The sequence below is a fragment of the Neoarius graeffei genome, chromosome 1 (assembly GCF_027579695.1).
Source record: "Neoarius graeffei isolate fNeoGra1 chromosome 1, fNeoGra1.pri, whole genome shotgun sequence".
NCBI classification, from domain to species: Eukaryota; Metazoa; Chordata; class Actinopteri; order Siluriformes; family Ariidae; genus Neoarius; species Neoarius graeffei.
In genome coordinates this window covers 3,808,578-3,827,680 of record NC_083569.1, presented here as the reverse complement: position 1 = coordinate 3,827,680, position 19,103 = coordinate 3,808,578, and the positions used below count along the sequence as shown (strand labels likewise).

Here is a 19,103-nt window from a genome sequence, read left to right as displayed (position 1 = left end):
TGCTTAAAGAAAACACATTTGGAGTTTGCCCAACAGCATGTGGCAGACTCCCCAAACACATGGAAGAAGATTCTCTGGTCAAATGAGGCTAAAATTTATCTTTTTGGGCATCATGGGAAATGCCATGTGTGGCGCAAACCCATCACCCTGAGAACACCATTCCTACAGTGAAGCATGGTGGTGGCAGCATCATGCTGTGGGGATGTTTTTCATCTGCAGGGACAGGAAAGCTGGTCAGGATTGAAGGAAAGATGGATGGCACTAAATACAGGGCGATTCTGGAGGAAAACCTGTTTGAGTCGGCCAGAGGTTTGAGACTGGGACGAAGGTTCACGTTCCAGCAGGACAATGACCCTAAACATCCTGCTAAAGCTACACTGGAGTGGTTTAAAGGAAAACATTTAAACGTCTTGGAATGGCCTTGTCAAAGCCCAGACCTCAATCTGGGGGGATACTTTTGCAAGACACTGTACACATTCCTCCATCTTTAACTGAATTTTTTTATTTTATTAAAAAGCGACGCGTCATACACTCTCGTAGCTACATTTCATGCTGTGGAACGTCGACGAAAAAAGTCTGAGAAACACTCACCAACATCCGTTAACTTCGTTTTTTTTTTTAAACGCACAAATCGTAACCTCTTCCTCCTGAAGATATCAGAAAGCGTGACATTGAAAGTGACAAAAGCACTGACACTGGAGACTCCTTCCTTCAGTCCAAACGTTACAATGTCTCAGTCTGACAGCGACATCTCAAGTCTCCAAGCAAGTCCCTGTGAATGAACGGTTACTATGGAAACACTAACGCTAACGTAGACCTGTCAGAGCTGCTTGAGAGGGAAAAAAAAAAAAAAAACATCGGTTACCTCTTCTCCTTTCTCGATCCTGCGGTTGGAGCTGATGATAATTTTGTAGCCTCGCTCGAAGGTCACGACCTCTGCCACGCAGTTCGGCGAGCAGGAATGATTGATGTACCTACAGAACAATATTGTGTTTTCAGTATCACGGTACATCACGTGATCGATCATCAGGACGTCTTCGACGACGACAGGAAAAGCAGTTCGAATAAAAGGGATGTCAAACACACGTACGCACAACAGGGTGAAACCAATGAGTACAGGAACGAGGAACAGATTTACGAAGTAATTCTCTTGATTTTTACCTTGCAGGACTTCCAGAGCACGTGGCGTCGATCACACAGTCGCCGTCGATGCGGAACATGAACACCGCTCGGTTCTGAGACACAAAACCCACAAATCGCTTTAGTGTCGGCACTTCAAGTGCGAATCTGCTGACAATCTGAACCATTTAACGACACGTAAGGAATAAAACAGTGTGTGCTGTGCCGTTGTAGGATAATAATGAACGACGGGTTGGTGATGTGCGATGACGCAGAGCTCCCGTCACCGCCCTGAAGATCATGGTTTACCTGTAACAAGCGTTTTATTCCTCTCTTTACGAACGAACGTCACATCGTACTTTTTATCCGTTTATAGCTACAGTGGGTACGGAAAGCATTCGGACCCCTTTAAATTTTTCACTCTTTGTTTCATTGCAGCCATTTGGCTAAAATCGAAAAAGTTCATTTTATTTCTCATTAATGTACACTCAGCACCCCGTCTTGACAGAAAAAAAACAGAAATGTAGAAATTTTTGCAAAAGAAAAACTGAAATATCACATGGTCATAAGTATTCAGACCCCTTGCTGTGACACTCGCATGCTGTCCATTTCTTCTGATCCTCCTTGAGATGGTTCTACTCCTTCATTGGCGTCCAGCTGTGTTTAATTAAACTGATTGGACTTGATTAGGAAAGGCACACACCTGTCTATATACGACCTTACAGCTCACAGTGCATGTCGGAGCAAATGAGAATCATGAGGTCGAAGGAACTGCCCAAGGAGCTCAGAGACAGAATTGTGGCAAGGCACAGATCTGGCCAAGGTTACAAAAGAATTTCTGCAGCACTCAAGGTTCCTAAGAGCACAGTGGCCTCCGGAATCCTTAAATGGAAGAAGTCTGGGACGACCAGAACTCTTCCTAGACCTGGCCGTCCAGCCAAACTGAGCAATCGTGGGAGAAGAGCCTTGGTGAGAGAGGTAAAGAAGAACCCAAAGATCACTGTGGCTGAGCTCCAGTAGGGAGATGGGAGAAAGTTCTACAATCACTGCAGGCCTCCACCAGTCGGGGCTTTATGGCAGAGTGGCCCAACGGAAGCCTCTCCTCAGTGCAAGACATATGAAAGCCTGCATAGAGTTTGCCAAAAACACATGAAGGACTCCCAAACTATAAGAAATAAGATTCTCTGGTCTGATGAGACGAAGATTGAACTTTCTGGTGTTAATTCTAAGCGGTATGTGTGGAGAAAACCAGGCACTGCTCATCACCTGTCCAATACAATCCCAATAGTGAAACATGGTGGTGGCAGCATCATGCTATGGGGGTGTTTTTCAGCTGCAGGGACAGGACGACTGGTTGCAATTGAAGGAAAGATGAATGCGGCCAAGTACAGAGAGATCCTAGAAGAAAACCTCTTCCAGAGTGCTCAGGACCTCAGACTGGGTCAAAGGTTCACCTTCCAACAAGACAATGACCCTAAACACACAGCTAAAATAACAAAGGAGTGGCTTCGGAACAACTCTGTGACCATTCTTGACTGGCCCAGCCAGAGCCCTGACCTAAACCCAATTGAGCATCTCTGGAGAGACCTGAAAACGGCTGTCCACCAACGTTCACCATCCAACCTGACGGAACTGGAGAGGATCCCCAAATCCAGGTGTGAAAAACTTGTTTCATCATTCCCAAGACGACTCACGGCTGTACTAGATCAAAAGGGTGCTTCTACTCAATACTGAGCAAAGGGTCTGAATACTTATGACCATGCGATATTTCAGTTTTTCTTTTGCGAAAATTTCTACATTTCTGTTTTTTTCTGTCAAGACCAGGGCTTTGAACTGGTTCAAGGAACGAAAATGCGCAATGTTGCACCCGGGTCCAGATTAGGGCAGAACCGGCCCTGGCTACATTTCAGGTGTAGTTTGTTTTATGAATGTATGTACTTGCATAGATGTGTACTTGGTCTTCCAATGTGGCGCCTAACAAAATCTCGCGGCGCGGTGACGTCATGCGGTAGCCCTCTATAGGGCCTGACTAGCCTTTGGTAACACACTAAACGAATTCTCTTTCATTTTTGGCACTTTTTCTGTTTGTGTAGATGGGAAGACGTACTGAGAATCCAAATCGCCAACATTTGAAATAATAATTGTTTTGAATTATTTCTTGTCTTATTTAATGAAGGTTGTAATAGAATTAGCCTACATTTGGCTTAAGCTGGATGAGACAGAGACATCATTTTATAGCCATTTGTTAAACAGCTGACAGGGAACGTAATTAACCGTTCCGGGAACGAAATTTATTTGTTCTAACCGGTTCGGGAACGTCTATTTAATGGTGGAACCCAAAACCGGAAACGTTAAAATTCCGTTTCTGTTCGGAACGAACCAATAGGAAAAAAATTCTGGTTCAAAGCCCTGGTCAAGACGGGGTGCGCCGAGTGTACATTAATGAGAAATAAAATGAACTTTTTCGATTTTAGCAAATGGCTGCAATGAAACAAAGAGTGAAAAACTTAAAGGGGTCTGAATACTTTCCGTACCCACTGTGCGTGTAATGGTTTTGAGCTTCCACAACACAGTGGCTCCCAGCACCAGGCTCTAAGTTAATAAGACAAAAACGCAGCTTACTGCGCAAAAACGTGTCGCGAAACTCACTCTTTGTAGCTGTTACAGAAACGATCCAAAGCTGCACCGTGTTCATCAACGATCACATCTTTCTTAATCCGTTCATGCCACGTGTGAACGAGCGGTTACTGTAGAAACGATACCGTATCAGGACCTATAAAACGGCGTGAGTGTCAGAGCTGCTGAATGAGAAACCTTCTGACCAATCAGAGTCCAGAACTTGGCAGCGGCATAACGTCGGCTTGCGAGATTGTATCGAACGTTTCTCCAGTGATTTTCAAAACGGAAATGTAACTTTGTTCTTGTGTAAAGTCTGAGTACGGCCTTTAAATGGAATAATGTGAGTGAAATTAATTATATTTTTACAGGATACACACCTTGGCCTTGTAGTGCAGCTCCTTCCTCATGGCCACTTCATTACGGAGGATGTTTCCGAGATACTCGATCACCATCGTCTGCTTTTCAATGTCCCGAGCAGCAAAGAGTCCCAGGCCCTGCGCGCACACAATAAAATCAATCCATCCATCCATCCATCCATCCATCTTTCTGCAGCCTCCAAAAATAAACACAGATGCTGACCTGGATGCGCGAGTGAGCGAGGTAAACGTTGCTCTTCCACTCGCTGCTCAGTCGCCGGTACTGAGACGACTTGGAGTGAACAAAGTGTTTACTGTGGGACGAGCCGCCCTCCGGACGAGCCGAGTTCTGGATTGCTAAAGACATCCGGTTCCATGCAGACAGGATCTCTAACCTGAGTTTCACCAGACATCTCAATTACATTTAAAAAAAATAATAAAATAAATACGAGTCTGAAACCACATTTTCAGACATACCCCTGATCTACACACTGACCTTTGACCTTGTGGGTAGCTCCTGAGCTCAGATCGAGCGCTGCCTGATGGGTTGATGGATAAAGGAAGCTCCAGCATCGGGTTACGGCCGTAACGGAAACGGTACCTCGAACAAGCCTGGACACCCGGAAGCTACAATCACACGCACAAAAATAAATAAAATTAAATAAAATAAATCTCTTTAATGTAATCGTCAGGCGTCTTAAGTAATCTGACTGAGTGATTAAAGAGTGTACAACCCCGATTCCAAAAAAGTTGGGACAAAGTACAAATTGTAAATAAAAACGGAATGCAATGATGTGGAAGTTTCAAAATTCCATATTTGATTCAGAATAGAACATAGATGACATATCAAATGTTTAAACTGAGAAAATGTATCATTTAAAGAGAGAAATTAGGTGATTTTAAATTTCATGACAACAACACATCTCAAAAAAGTTGGGACAAGGCCATGTTTCCCACTGTGAGACATCCCCTTTTCTCTTTACAACAGTCTGTAAACGTCTGGGGACTGAGGAGACAAGTTGCTCAAGTTTAGGGATAGGAATGTTAACCCATTCTTGTCTAATGTAGGATTCTAGTTGCTCAACTGTCTTAGGTCTTTTTTGTCGTATCTTCCGTTTTATGATGCCCCAAATGTTTTGTATGGGTGAAAGATCTGGACTGCAGGCTGGCCAGTTCAGTACCCGGACCCTTCTTCTACGCAGCCATGATGCTGTAATTGATGCAGTATGTGGTTTGGCATTGTCATGTTGGAAAATGCAAGGTCTTCCCTGAAAGAGACGTCGTCTGGATGGGAGCATATGTTGCTCTAGAACCTGGATATACCTTTCAGCATTGATGGTGTCTTTCCAGATGTGTAAGCTGCCCATGCCACACGCACTAATGCAACCCCATACCATCAGAGATGCAGGCTTCTGAACTGAGCGCTGATAACAACTCGGGTCGTCCTTCTCCTCTTTAGTCCGAATGACACGGCGTCCCTGATTTCCATAAAGAACTTCACATTTTGATTCGTCTGACCACAGAACAGTTTTCCACTTTGCCACAGTCCATTTTAAATGAGCCTTGGCCCAGAGAAGACGTCTGCGCTTCTGGATCGTGTTTAGATACGGCTTCTTCTTTGAACTATAGAGTTTTAGCTGGCGATGGCGGATGGCACGGTGAATTGTGTTCACAGATAATGTTCTCTGGAAATATTCCTGAGCCCATTTTGTGATTTCCAATACAGAAGCATGCCTGTATGTGATGCAGTGCCGTCTAAGGGCCCGAAGATCGCGGGCACCCGGTATGGTTTTCCGGCCTTGACCCTTACGCACAGAGATTCTTCCAGATTCTCTGAATCTCTTGATGATATTATGCACTGTAGATGATGATATGTTCAAACTCTTTGCAATTTTACACTGTCGAACTCCTTTCTGATATTGCTCCACTATTTGTCGGCGCAGAATTAGGGGGATTGGTGATCCTCTTCCCATCTTTACTTCTGAGAGCCGCTGCCACTCCAAGATGCTCTTTTTATACCCAGTCATGTTAATGACCTATTGCCAGTTGACCTAATGAGTTGCAATTTGGTCCTCCAGCTGTTCCTTTTTTGTCCCTTTAACTTTTCCAGCCTCTTATTGCCCCTGTCCCAACTTTTTTGAGACGTGTTGCTGTCATGAAATTTCAAAATGTCTCACTTTCGACATTTGATATGTTGTCTATGTTCTATTGTGAATACAATATCAGTTTTTGAGATTTGTAAATTATTGCATTCCGTTTTTATTTACAATTTGTACTCTGTCCCAAACTTTTTTGGAATCGGGGCTGTATAATAAGGTACACGTACAAGTGTATAAATGCCTGACATGTTTTTTCTTTACTACAGCAAACTGCAAGAACATCAAACAACCAAAAATAAACAAATTAATTCATTAAAAAAAAAAAAGTTAAATAAATCTTATGTATTAAAATATCATTTTAACATGTATGATTTTTTATAAAAAATACAAAGTCAATATTATACCTTTAAATAACAATAAAACTATAATAATAATGAATTATTTTAGCAATTAATTAGGTGATTACAAACACAAGTGTCTACAAATACAGACAATATAAATTCCTCTTTGCACCCCCCCATGTTGTATAAATATTCTCTCAGGTTTCGTCCTTGCATCCTTGCCTCCATCCCGCCCTCTGCTGTCTTTAAGTCAAAATCCGTTCGCAAATATCCATCCAACTTATTTTATTCCATCATATGTATATATTCATATGCATTCAAATTAGGGGAAAAGCCTTCGAGAGAATTATAGAATCATTATTTTTAGTAGTAGTGTTACTCACCGACTCGGCGATGCGCGCCACGGCAGACACGGTGAGACCGAACAGATCTTCTCCTTTCAGGTAGATAGGGAAAAGTCGCAGCATTCCAGTTTCTGCTCTCCGTTCTGCTACGGAGCCCAGGACTTTATCCCACACTCCTACACACACACACACGTTAAAAAGGACAAGAAGCAAAAAGCAAAGCAGTGCTCTACGATCTGTAATGAATGCCCAAATAATGACTAAAGGAGCCTCAGAGCATCCCTTCTTAACAATGCCAGGATCTATGAATATACATGACTATGCAAATCGGAAACACCCCCAAGCCGTTCATAACTGCTTGTTAACAAGTTCTCAACACGAGTGGGGTTTCACTATATCTTAATTTTTTTTTAAGCTAACCCTCGATAAAAGTGTCACCAAAACAACTACGATTTTGCTAAACATTAACATTCACTCCATTAGCTAGCTAGTTATCTTCGCACACAAGATTAGTGGATATCCAGGAAGCCCGTCATCATCCTACAATAAATTGCCCATCAGGTATGGTTTATGGGTGTGGAGGCTATTAAGTGAAATCATACAGAGCCACGCCCCAAATACAGTTTTGTACACAAAACCACGCCGCTAATCCAGTTTCATAAACATAACCGTGCCCCCAAATCCAGTTTCATAAACATAACCACGCCCCCAAATCCAGTTTCATAAACATAACCACGCCCCCAAATCCAGGTTCATAAACAACCACGCCCTTAAATCCAGTTTCATAAACGTAACCACGCCCCCAAATCCAGTTTCATAAACATAACCACGCCCCCAAATCCAGTTTCATAAACATAACCACGCCCCCAAATCCAGTTTCATAAACATAACCACGCCCTTAAATCCAGTTTCATAAACATAACCGTGCCCCCAAATCCAGTTTCATAAACGTAACCACGCCCCCAAATCCAGTTTCATAAAAATAACCACGCCCCAAAATCCAGTTTTATAAACATAACCACGCCCCCAAATCCAGTTTCATAAACGTAACCATGCCCCCAAATCCAGTTTCATAAACGTAACCACACGCCCCCAAATCCAGTTTCATAAACGTAACCACACGCCCCCAAATCCAGTTTCATAAACGTAACCACGCCCCCAAATCCAGTTTCATAAACATAACCACGCCCCCAAATCCAGTTTCATAAACATAACCACGCCCCCAAATCCAGTTTCATAAACATAACCACGCCCCCAAATCCAGTTTCATAAACATAGCCACGCCCCCAAATCCAGTTTCATAAACATAACCACGCCCCCAAATCCAGTTTCATAAACATCACCACGCCCCCAAATCCAGTTTCATAAACATCACCACGCCCCCAAATCCAGTTTCATAATCACCACGCCCCCAAATCCAGTTTCATAAACATCACCACGCCCCCAAATCCAGTTTCATAAACGTCACCACGCCCCCACATTCAGTTTCATATAGAGAAAGCCCCAAATCAAGTTTCATGAACATAACCACGGATGTGATACGATAACAGTCACAGATGGCCATGAATCAATCAATCAATCTCAGACAACGCACATACTGCACCTTTAGCCGTGGTGTCTGTGAGCAGCAGGTCTTCGTAGCCCTTCTCCAGGACTCGGATGCAGAACTCTGGCCGTCCTTGGCGCTCCTCAACAGTGCACACGTAGCGGCAACGGCGGTGCCCGTGCCTCATGCTCCAGTACAAACGGCTCGCCTCATATCCAGGTGGGAAAATAGTGTTGGATGAGTGGAAGTGGGGCATGAGGGCAGGTGGAAGTTGCCCCATAGTGTGAAAGAGCAAGCTGCCTATGCGAAAGGTGTGTCCAAGCTCTGGACGCTGAACAGCAGACGCCAGCTGGCGGAGTTCGTCACGTTGGACGTAGACACGACGGAAAACAGAAAAACAGCGCAACTGCTGGTCTTCAAGGTGCAGAAGGGCACCGGAACCAGAGATTCTGGGCCGGTGCTGGTGGCACAGCATGGTTTTGTCCTTAAAAAAGGTGCATCCGGCCTGCAACGCACATGTGAAGTGGTAGACGTTGAGGCAGCGGAGTCGGTGGCAACCGCTGGTGGCGCCCAGTCGTTGGCAGAAGGCGCAGGAAATGGTTCGACCCCTCTGACGTGCCTGCTCCACATTGATCAGGGCACCTGCTTGGGTTTCGTACACCTCCGAGGACCAGAGGGCGCAGTTCAGATGAACCCAAGTGTCCAGGTCCAGGTTGAGGAGGCGAGCAGCACCGTCCGTCACCCCGTCACCCTCCTGATGGCAGAAGCAGCAGCGGCGCCGGTCTCGGAGAGACGAGCAAGGACGTAGAGACGAGTTCAGCTGAAGCAGGAGATCCTCCACGGCCTTTTCTGGTGCCGGAGAGCTGCTTTTCGGCACCACGATCTGCATCGTCCACTTGCGCCAACGCAGGCCTTTCCAGCGTTTTCCATGGTGCCAGGGCTTCTCGTCTGATTGGTTCTGGGAACGAGGCTTGAGCTTTACGGTTACTTTGAGATTCTGCCCCTCGGGAACACTTGGCTCCACCTTGGGCTGCATTTTCAGAGGCTCTGGTAGAGCAGGAGTGACACAGAGTCCAGGTCGAGAGGGGGAAGGAGGCAAAGTCTTGGGCTGAAGCTGGGCCAAGCAGTGGACATCTAAAGAGGACATGTTGTTGTTGTACTGGTGCTGTGCTTTGGATGGACTTCCTTTCACAGACGGATCTGAAAGTAGGGCCACAGATGCCTGGAGCCACAAAGACATCTGTTAACATTTCAGATTGATATCCTGGTCAATGTCGACCTACAACTTCATATCAGTTTAACCAAAATGGATCTGAATAAGCATCATAATTGTGAACGCTTTCGGTGTAATCATATGAAATTCTTGCGTTTCATGGATTAAAGCAAAAAAAAATTATTTGACTGAAAGTTTACGAGGGGGTGGGGGGGGTGGGGGTTATGGGTGGATTTCAATGAAATTCTGAGAATGGTTAACTTAGAACCAGTGGCGGCTGGTAGTCTTTCAAACAGGGGAGGCTGGTCGGTTATGATATTTCCAGATTTTAAAAGAAAAAACACATCAGTTTTGCCCATTTTGCCCATACTCTTGCCTCTGATCTGGCTGATTGTTGGCAGCGTCACAAACTGTGAAATAACAGGTTCTTTTGGCCCATTAGCCTACTGTCCAATATACATGATGGTGGTGTTGGGGGGGGGGGGGGGGGGGGGGTATATTTTAACATTTTATATTTTAAAATTGTGGCATGTTGTTTAAAAATTGACCTCGGCTGTGTTTTTGTTTAAAAATGTTTTCCAAATTGTAGCTGTGTTTAATTCATATCCAGAGAAATATATATTCCAATATAATATACTCAGCATAAACATTTTAAATAGATTCGATATTTTTGGTCCATCCATGACATATTACTAAAGTAGCCTATTTACTGTTGTTGATGTGGGTCACTTGCTGTTAGCCAATTCACTTTCTCGTACCAGGAGAGCTGAAAGGAACGAGTATTATTCCCTACCTTTTTCACCAAGTCAATTTGAGGCGTTGGTCTACCCTGCTCTTTAATTTTAATTTTTTCCTCGAAAGGAAGACTGGCAAATGGCTTCGCCAAAATTAAATCAGCAATGCTTGGCATCCGTGCGCAGCTTTCTTGCTAGCTGACTAGCCCCCTCAAGTTCAAGTTCAGTCACTCAAATAAACAACATTTCTGGAACTAAGATAGCAAACTTGACAACACTATATTTACAATGAAAATATATACAAACTAAAAAAGCTGGTAGAAACCGTATGTAATGAATGAAATCGAAATGTAAGCTGATCTCTTACAATACACCACAGCACTCGCGAATCCGCATGGGACTGAACTGATGTTGCCAGATACTGCTGACGTTATCCAGCCCAAAATATGTTCAAAACCTGCCAAAATGCACTTAAAACCGCCCAATCTGGCAACACTGTACCGCTGCCTGTCTATAGTTGAAACGAGGTGTCAATCAAAGAAAATATCCAGCTGCTTTCACCAATCACCAGTCTCCTCACGGAAACTGCCATGTCCCTCCCACTGTGAGGCTGGGACTCCGTGGGCGGGCGTTTTCGCAGTATTTGTCCAATAACCGTCTTGCATTTTGAGATTGAAAAGCACATAGCTCCCAAATGCCATTGAAGTCCACTGAGGCCGGGCTGCATCACGCTGTCACGAGGGGGAAAAACTCACGCACACATTAGGCGAACTGGGGAAAGTTATAAGGGAATGATTTCGCACTGTAGTTGGGTTGAGCACATATATTTCTATGATTCTGGATCTGAAATAGCAATGTTATAAGGTCGGCTATAACATAAGCCTAGCGCAATTCATCCTACACAATGTTCGTCATCTTTAGAGGAGGCTGAGCCTCCCTCGTTGTCTTAGAGCAATCGCCCGTGCTTAGAACTGATAACTTTATCATCAATTAATTAATGGATTAATATATTCAATTTATTGTTGAGTGATTCTTCACCATTTTTCGTTTTTGAGATAAAAGCACAGACACGATCAGCCATAGACGGACTGACCTCCGTTGAGGTGAGACTTGCTCCTGGTAAAGAAGAGGTGTGCTGAAGACCCCTTACATTGGCCTTGTGGCGGGCTTCCAGTTGATGGCGCGACAGCGCTTTCTTTCCATTGCTTCCGTATATTATTTCTTTGTGGCAAACCACACAAATGCAAGCGCCTGGAATGTTTAGTTTTTTGCACCATGAACTAAACGGCTTTCCGTTTTCACCTATTTTGTACAGCCGAGCCCACCTCCACTTGTTTTTTACACCTTTATCGATGGCAGACACATCAGTGCCTTCTTTCATGTAAAGCGCATCCATGCTGCCGAAACCCAAAGCAGAACGACATGCTCCTCTGTGCTCGACGTCAATATAGAAAAGAGTTTGGATCTTCGCTTAAATTAAAATTGGGGTTTGACCTTACTTTGTGTTGAATACGATTTCAAAAACAATTCAAGAGAAATATTGTGGCCAACACGAGTGTTAAGTTCCCTAAAAGATCGTGTGAAGTTGGCTGCTATCTACTTTGCGTTCGTTCTCATTTTCCTCCATCATTCCATCGGCCAGAAACAGATGTTTTGACGTAATTTAACTTAGTAGGCTATGATTATTATTTAACCGCAGTCTTCTAGACATTTTGACTGTTTGGAGCATTGAACGCTGGTGTATGACTTTCAGGGAATAAAGTTTAGCGCATGTCGGAACATCATTGCGCTCGCAGCCTCCAACGTCCTTTAAATTGTGATCTAACGTAGGCTATAAGGCACGGTTCTAACATACCTTACACACTGGCCTAACGAAAATAATAATTGTTGGGGCGTCTGCTGATTTGTTAGCTAGAAATTTAGGTCTAATTACTTCTGACAGTCTGCAAGCATTGCACCGTCGGGTCTTCAAGTCTGGCTGAAGCAGAGGAACGGGCTTTCCGGGGTTTTTTTTTTTTAACATGCTCTATTTCTACATGTCCAGGTTTGAACTAAGTCATTTTGGCGAGATTTAATTTAATACAAAACAGAAATGGTCAGACACAAGCACACGGGAATGTATTTTGCCAATTTTGACAGCGCATGTTTTTTTAATGCCGCACCGTAGACAGCGAACGTTTAAACATGATCAAACATAGGAAATGAACGACACAAAGCATGGCTCAAAAACAAAAACGTTTAATTCATTTTAATTCTCCTCGGATCAGCACCGACCTCACATGTGGCCTTGGGAGAGTTCAGCTGACGGAAAACTTTAATCCATGTGCGTTTCCTCGCTAGCTTCTGAGTTTGGACAAAAGCTTTGCTGCTGCTGTATTATCTTATTTCTTATTCTCTATCGCCTGCTGTGCGAATTACCAACTGGGATTAATAAAGTGTTATCTTTTTCTGCAGTTTGCTCTATTATTTGGAAGAAAAACGCACCGGGTTGACCAAGTGTAATGGGAACAAGACCAAGCAGCGAACTAATTCTCGTTTGAAGAGATTGACGAGAACTTCCTGATGAATTTAATTTACAGCATCACGTGAGTCGGCAAAGCAACTACTGACGAAGCAGAGTGGGTGGGGTTTTCTTTTAAATTTTATTCGTACTGTACTGCTTCACAATATTTATTAATTGTCCAGGAACACGGGTAAAGAACAAACCTTGGTGCCACCACTGCTTTTGGACTGTGAAGAGGAGTGCAGTATGAGACAACTGTGGCTGCAAAACACCAGATCTCCATCAAAGCCTGGCTGAGAGTCCTGTCGAGCAAACAGAGTGAAGAAACTCATCACACCCGCGGTTTCATAAAGACACCAGTGGTTTTCTTAAAATAAATAAATAAACCTGAAAAAGCGTATTGCTTTTCAGTCGTAGCATCCAGAAAACATTAAACGCTGAAAAGCATCAGGAGTTAATGCAACTCCCGGTAGCACTGCGTTTCACTTTCATCACGGGTACGTTACAGCCGTGCAACACCGAAATGCAATCAGAGCCATACTTGAGAGAATGAGTGTAATTGGAGGAGAAAGGTCGGAGCTTAAAGGAACAGTCCACCGTACTTCCATAATGAAATATGCTCTTATCTGAATTGAGACGAGCTGATCCGTACCTCTCCGAGCTTTGCGCGACCTCCCAGTCAGTCAGACGCGCTGTCACTCCTGTTAGCAATGTAGCTAGGCTCAGCATGGCCAATGGTATTTTTTGGGGCTGTAGTTAGATGCGACCAAACTCTTCCACGTTTTTCCTGTTTACATAGGTTTATATGACCAGTGACATGAAACAAGTTCAGTTACGCAAATTGAAACGTAGCGATTTTCTATGCTATGGAAAGTCTGCACTATAATGACGGGCGTACTAACACCTTCTGCGCGCTTCGGCAGCGCATTGATATCTGAGCTCCGTAAGAGTTTGGTCGCATCTAACTACAGCCCCAAAAAATACCATTGGCCATACTGAGCCTAGCTACATTGCTAACAGGAGTGACCCCGCGTCTGACTGCGTATGACTGACTGGGAGGTCGCGCAAAGCTCGGAGAGGTACGGAGCAGCTCGTCTCAATTCAGATAAGAGCATATTTCATTATGGAAGTACGGTGGACTGTTCCTTTAAACCTCCGTAAGAAACAGGTGCATTAGCGTGCACAATTCCCAGAAAATGTGACAAATTCAGTTTTAAACAAGCTTGTTTTTTTCTCTCAAACCATTAATCCTGGCACTCTATTATACATTTATTTTAAGAAAGAACTTAACAGAGCGGTAAAAAAAAAAAATTGAGACAACTTGTCTGCATTTGCAAAAATTTTATTTCGCCTAAATAAACCTAAACGTCATGTCTAAATAAGGATGAGTGAAATTCGAATAAAAATAATTCATTTGTTTTTAATGTTATTTTCACTTTTCTTTCTGAAACATTACCTCCGGACCTTCACTTTTTGTCGTGGAAAAGATCTTTGCTTCAACGGTTTTTGGCGTACAGTCTAAAACATATGCGCGAGAATGTGCACGCACTTGATGTCTTGACCGTTACCCTAATGGTAAAACCATGCTGTAACTCAGGGCTTTGACAATAGAGGGCAGTGCAGCTACATGAGGAAGGACCAGGATGTTGAGCAGCCATTTTGAAAAAAAGAAGTCACAGGTGCATGAATGTTGGAATCCAGGATACTGATCAGGTAAATGAACGGTCTTTGCCGTTACCCCTGAATGATGAAGATGATGATGCTGCATTCGTCAAGTAGCAAGTTAGGATGGGATAATAAATGCATAATTTGTTTCTTTTTTTCTGCACTCAGTGACCCAAAAATGCCACGAGATGTCTTTACCGTTACTCTCTAGGGTAACGGTAAAGACAACAACTAGGCACTAATTTAAATGTTGAAACAACCATTTTTAATCTGCTTTTGCTGCGATACCTTTTTTACAATATATACACTGGAATAGCGGCGTTGATTTGGTCGAACAACGTGCTACGTGCGTGAAACATATCACACATGTATAACACCGTGAAACAACGGGCTAGTCAGGACCGCTCGTCGGTGAGCGGCGTATAAATTGAATGAGGTTTGTGGCGAAGATGAGATGAAAAGATTTGTCTCGTACAGAGACTCTACCGCCGTAACCCGGTAATATGCTGAGAGTGAGACAGTGAGAGGGCCACCCCCCCAAAAAAATCTCAACGGATTTACACGATTTGGAAAAATGACTTTTTCAGAACTGAAAAAAAACGGAGCTTCCGGCACATGCCGGAAAACTTGCACCCATGGCACTAGTTTTTCATAACGATGATCTCTCTTGCTTTGTGAATTCATGAAATATGCTTTTTTTTGTACATACAGTGGGGCAAAAAAGTATTTAGTCAGTCACCAATTGTGCAAGTTCTCCCACTTAAAAAGATGAGCGAGGCCTGTAATTTTAATCATAGGTTCACTTCAACTATGAGAGACAGAATGAGAAAAAAAATCCAGAAAATCACATTGTCTGATTTTTAAAGAATTTATTTGTAAATTATGGTGGAAAATAAGTATTTGGTCAATAACAAAAGTTCATCTCAATACTTTGTTATATACCCTTTGTTGGCAATGACAGAGGTCAAGCGTTTCCTGTAAGTCTTCACAAGGTTTTCACACACTGTTGCTGGTATTTTGGCCCATTCCTCCATGCAGATCTCCTCTAGAGCAGTGATGTTTTGGGGCTGTCGCTGGGCAACACCGACTTTCAACTCCCTCCAAAGATTTTCTATGGGGTTGAGATCTGGAGACTGGCTAGGCCACTCCAGGACCTTGAAATGCTTCTTACGAAGCCACTCCTTCGTTGCCCGGGCGGTGTGTTTGGGATCATTGTCATGCTGAAAGACCCAGACACGTTTCATCTTCAATGTCCTTGCTGATGGAAGGAGGTTCTCACTCAAAATCTCACGATACATGGCCCCATTCATTCTTTCCTTTACACGGATCAGTCGTCCTGGTCCCTTTGCAGAAAAACAGCCCCAAAGCATGATGTTTCCACCCCCATGCTTCACAGTAGGTATGGTGTTCTTTGGATGCAACTCAGCATTCTTTCTCCTCCAAACACGACAAGTTGAGTTTTTACCAAAAAGTTCTATTTTGGTTTCATCTGACCATATGACATTCTCCCAATCCTCTTCTGGATCATCCAAACGCTCTCTAGCAAACTTCAGACGGGCCTGGACATGTACTGGCTTAAGCAGGGGGACACGTCTGGCACTGCAGGATTTGAGTCCCTGGCGGCGTAGTGTGTTACTGATGGTAGCCTTTGTTACTTTGGTCCCTGCTCTCTGCAGGTCATTCACTAGGTCCCCCTGTGTGGTTCTGGGATTTTTGCTCACCGTTCTTGTGATCATTTTGACCCCACGGGGTGAGATCTTGCGTGGAGCCCCAGATCGAGGGAGATTATCAGTGGTCTTGTATGTCTTCCATTTTCTAATAATTGCTCCCACAGTTGATTTCTTCACACCAAGCTGCTTACCTATTGCAGATTCAGTCTTCCCAGCCTGGTGCAGGTCTACAATTTTGTTTCTGGTGTCCTTTGACAGCTCTTTGGTCTTGGCCATAGTGGAGTTTGGAGTGTGACTGTTTGAGGTTGTGGACAGGTGTCTTTTATACTGATAACGAGTTCAAACAGGTGCCATTAATACAGGTAACGAGTGGAGGACAGAGGAGCCTCTTAAAGAAGAAGTTACAGGTCTGTGAGAGCCAGAAATCTTGCTTGTTTGTAGGTGACTAAATATTTATTTTACCGAGGAATTTACCAATTAATTCATTAAAAATCCTACAATGTGATTTCCTGGATTCTTTCCCCCATTCTGTCTCTCATAGTTGAAGTGTACCTATGATGAAAATTACAGGCCTCTCTCATCTTTTTAAGTGGGAGAACTTGCACAATTGGTGGCTGACTAAATACTTTTTTGCCCCACTGTATTACATGGATTAACTAAAGTTATCGTATATAAAATTTTGAAAATGTCTTTACCGTTACTCGTCACATTTTCTGAGAATGGCCCACTAGCGTATTATACCGAACTAGCAGTTTTTAATTTGTAGTTCAGGAAAAAAAAAACAAACAAAACAAACACCTACCTGTGCTTTGCTTTGATGATCTTTGGGTTTCCTGACTCCGCCTCCCAGGATGACCACTTTACAATGGCGGCACCACTGTGGCTTCGGACCCGGGCTGCTCGAGCAGTCCCGATACTGCTCTCTGACTCTCATTGGACCTGTCAGCACCAAACAGCGACTGTTTGTACTTGCAGTTTGTACCGAGTAATGTGACTTCATGTCACAGCACATGTGCTACATAAATCAATCTGACTTGAACAGAGGTTGCATAACGACCATCTGATCTGGAATACTGGCATCCACGCTAAAATCCCCTCCGACGCGCCATTTTTAATCTGATAGGAATACAGAAGGCCAGGACTGTTACTACGTTTCATTAGCTTCGCTAATCATCTCTGCCATCACCTAATCCACACGGGGCACTCAGACGGAGACATAACGAGGCGCCCGAGTTAGCAAACATCATTAAAGAGGATAATCATTTGTGTGAATGATGATGGGAAAACAATTAGAGACAGACTGCTATCCCCTACTGTTCCATCCCCCCACCAGTGATTCTCGTAAAAAGGCTTCGGAAGCAATTCACATCGCTGGATTTCTCAGTTGGAAATACCCCGAGCTATTAAAAAAGGTAACGTTTTCATTTAATATGCAAATTACGTCGTCAACCTTCTACCTGGGAATTTTTTTCTAACCCTACCGTCAGAGTATAAAGTGACAAGTTGCTGAGATCAGTGTTACCTTTCTGCCGGACAAGTCCCCGTGAATAAACTGTGACGAAGGAAACAACAACGTGCTAGAATGACTGTCCAGTCGTACGGACGTTACAGTGTTTATCTGGGATTCCAGGAAATTTTTTTTGCCCTGACTTTTAGGAGGGAAGGCTTTTTTTTAAATATATATTATGTGGTGCCTTTTCAAAACTTTCACCAACCAATCAACAGGACTCACTTTTATCCAGATGCTGAATCTGCTGATGTTGAGCGCCTGTTTGAGAGTTCATCTGTTCTGCCCCACGAGCCTGCGCTAGACGTGGGTCAAGGCCTTGCACCAAAGCCTTATGGGTACTCAGGCTGCCGTGCAGCCACGGTCCACCGCTCACTTCATAGCTGCTTGGGATCTTCACCCGGATGAGGTTGGCGATGGCTGCGACCACGTCGGTGATGTTCTAAAACAGCAAAAGAAAGAATTCATTCAAACACATGAACGGTCTTTTTTTTTTTTTTTTTTTCCTTTCCGTCCTCCTTTCTCTGGTCTCCGTGCTTCCTCACCTCGGCAGCGGCGGGCTTCAGCGTGATGGCGATGGAGACGAGGCCGGGGCCGTTCTGTGGTGTTCCGAACGGAGTGCCGAAGAACATGGACGAGGGCTCGGTTTTGATCTCCTTCAGCTTCGTCTCAGAGCCTAAAGAGACAAGGTGGAAAAGTGTGGGAAAAGTCGCATAAATGTCTCTTATCTTTGTGTGACGTGTAAAGTGAGACGCGACTAACCTTTCCCTCTGGATTTCGGGAACATGGGCATGACTGGAGAGAGCGACGGGGATGGAGGCTCCTGTTTGACCAGAGACAGATCCGGATAGCGGCTGATCTCCATGCCAACCACGCTCTCTGGAGACGAGGAGGGAACAAAACTGTCCGGTGTGTCCCTGTCCTCGCAGTGCTCCTGTCCCCTGCATGGGAAAAAGGGACCAGAAAACCTGATTATGAAAGTTTTCAGTCAGTGAAATGCCTCCCCCGCTCGTCTGTTTGTCTTTTTCCGATGACAAAGTGCTGGTGCCAAAGCCAAGAACGGTCATGCTTGCAATCATTTTATTAATGCGGTTTTCTCGTGATAAATTAATTATATGTTAATTATGCAGACAAACAATAATTATACACTACCGTTCAAACGTTTGGGGTCACCCAGACAATTTTGTGTTTGTTTTCCATGAAAAGTCACACTTTTATTTACCACCATAAGTTGTAAAATGAATAGAAAATATAGTCGAGACATTTTTCTGGCCATTTTGAGCATTTAATCGACCCCACAAATTGTGATGCTCCAGAAACTCAATCTGCTCAAAGGAAGGTCAGTTTTATAGCTTCTCTAAAGAGCTAAACTGTTTTCAGCTGTGCT

The 19,103-nt window shown here is 43.8% G+C and overlaps 1 protein-coding gene across 10 annotated transcripts in view; it reads right to left on the bottom strand.

Moving 5' to 3' along the window:
• The window catches only part of kmt2cb (lysine (K)-specific methyltransferase 2Cb), a 237,304-nt gene that overhangs the window by 11,660 nt on the left and 206,541 nt on the right, over positions 1-19,103 (bottom strand). For 7 of the 10 annotated variants that reach the window (XM_060928213.1, XM_060928223.1, XM_060928267.1 and 4 more), the window contains 12 exons: positions 18,479-18,657; positions 18,262-18,392; positions 17,942-18,158; positions 17,012-17,148; positions 13,078-13,176; positions 8,482-9,664; positions 6,918-7,054; positions 4,591-4,721; positions 4,318-4,489; positions 4,116-4,232; positions 1,162-1,235; positions 866-974 (listed from right to left, as the gene is read on the bottom strand). In XM_060928213.1, the coding sequence (XP_060784196.1) occupies positions 866-974; positions 1,162-1,235; positions 4,116-4,232; positions 4,318-4,489; positions 4,591-4,721; positions 6,918-7,054; positions 8,482-9,664; positions 13,078-13,176; positions 17,012-17,148; positions 17,942-18,158; positions 18,262-18,392; positions 18,479-18,657 (2,686 nt within the window). The remainder of the gene's footprint in view (positions 1-865; positions 975-1,161; positions 1,236-4,115; positions 4,233-4,317; positions 4,490-4,590; positions 4,722-6,917; positions 7,055-8,481; positions 9,665-13,077; positions 13,177-17,011; positions 17,149-17,941; positions 18,159-18,261; positions 18,393-18,478; positions 18,658-19,103) is intronic. The other 3 variants (XM_060928248.1, XM_060928257.1, XM_060928295.1) reach the window with 1 other exon arrangement.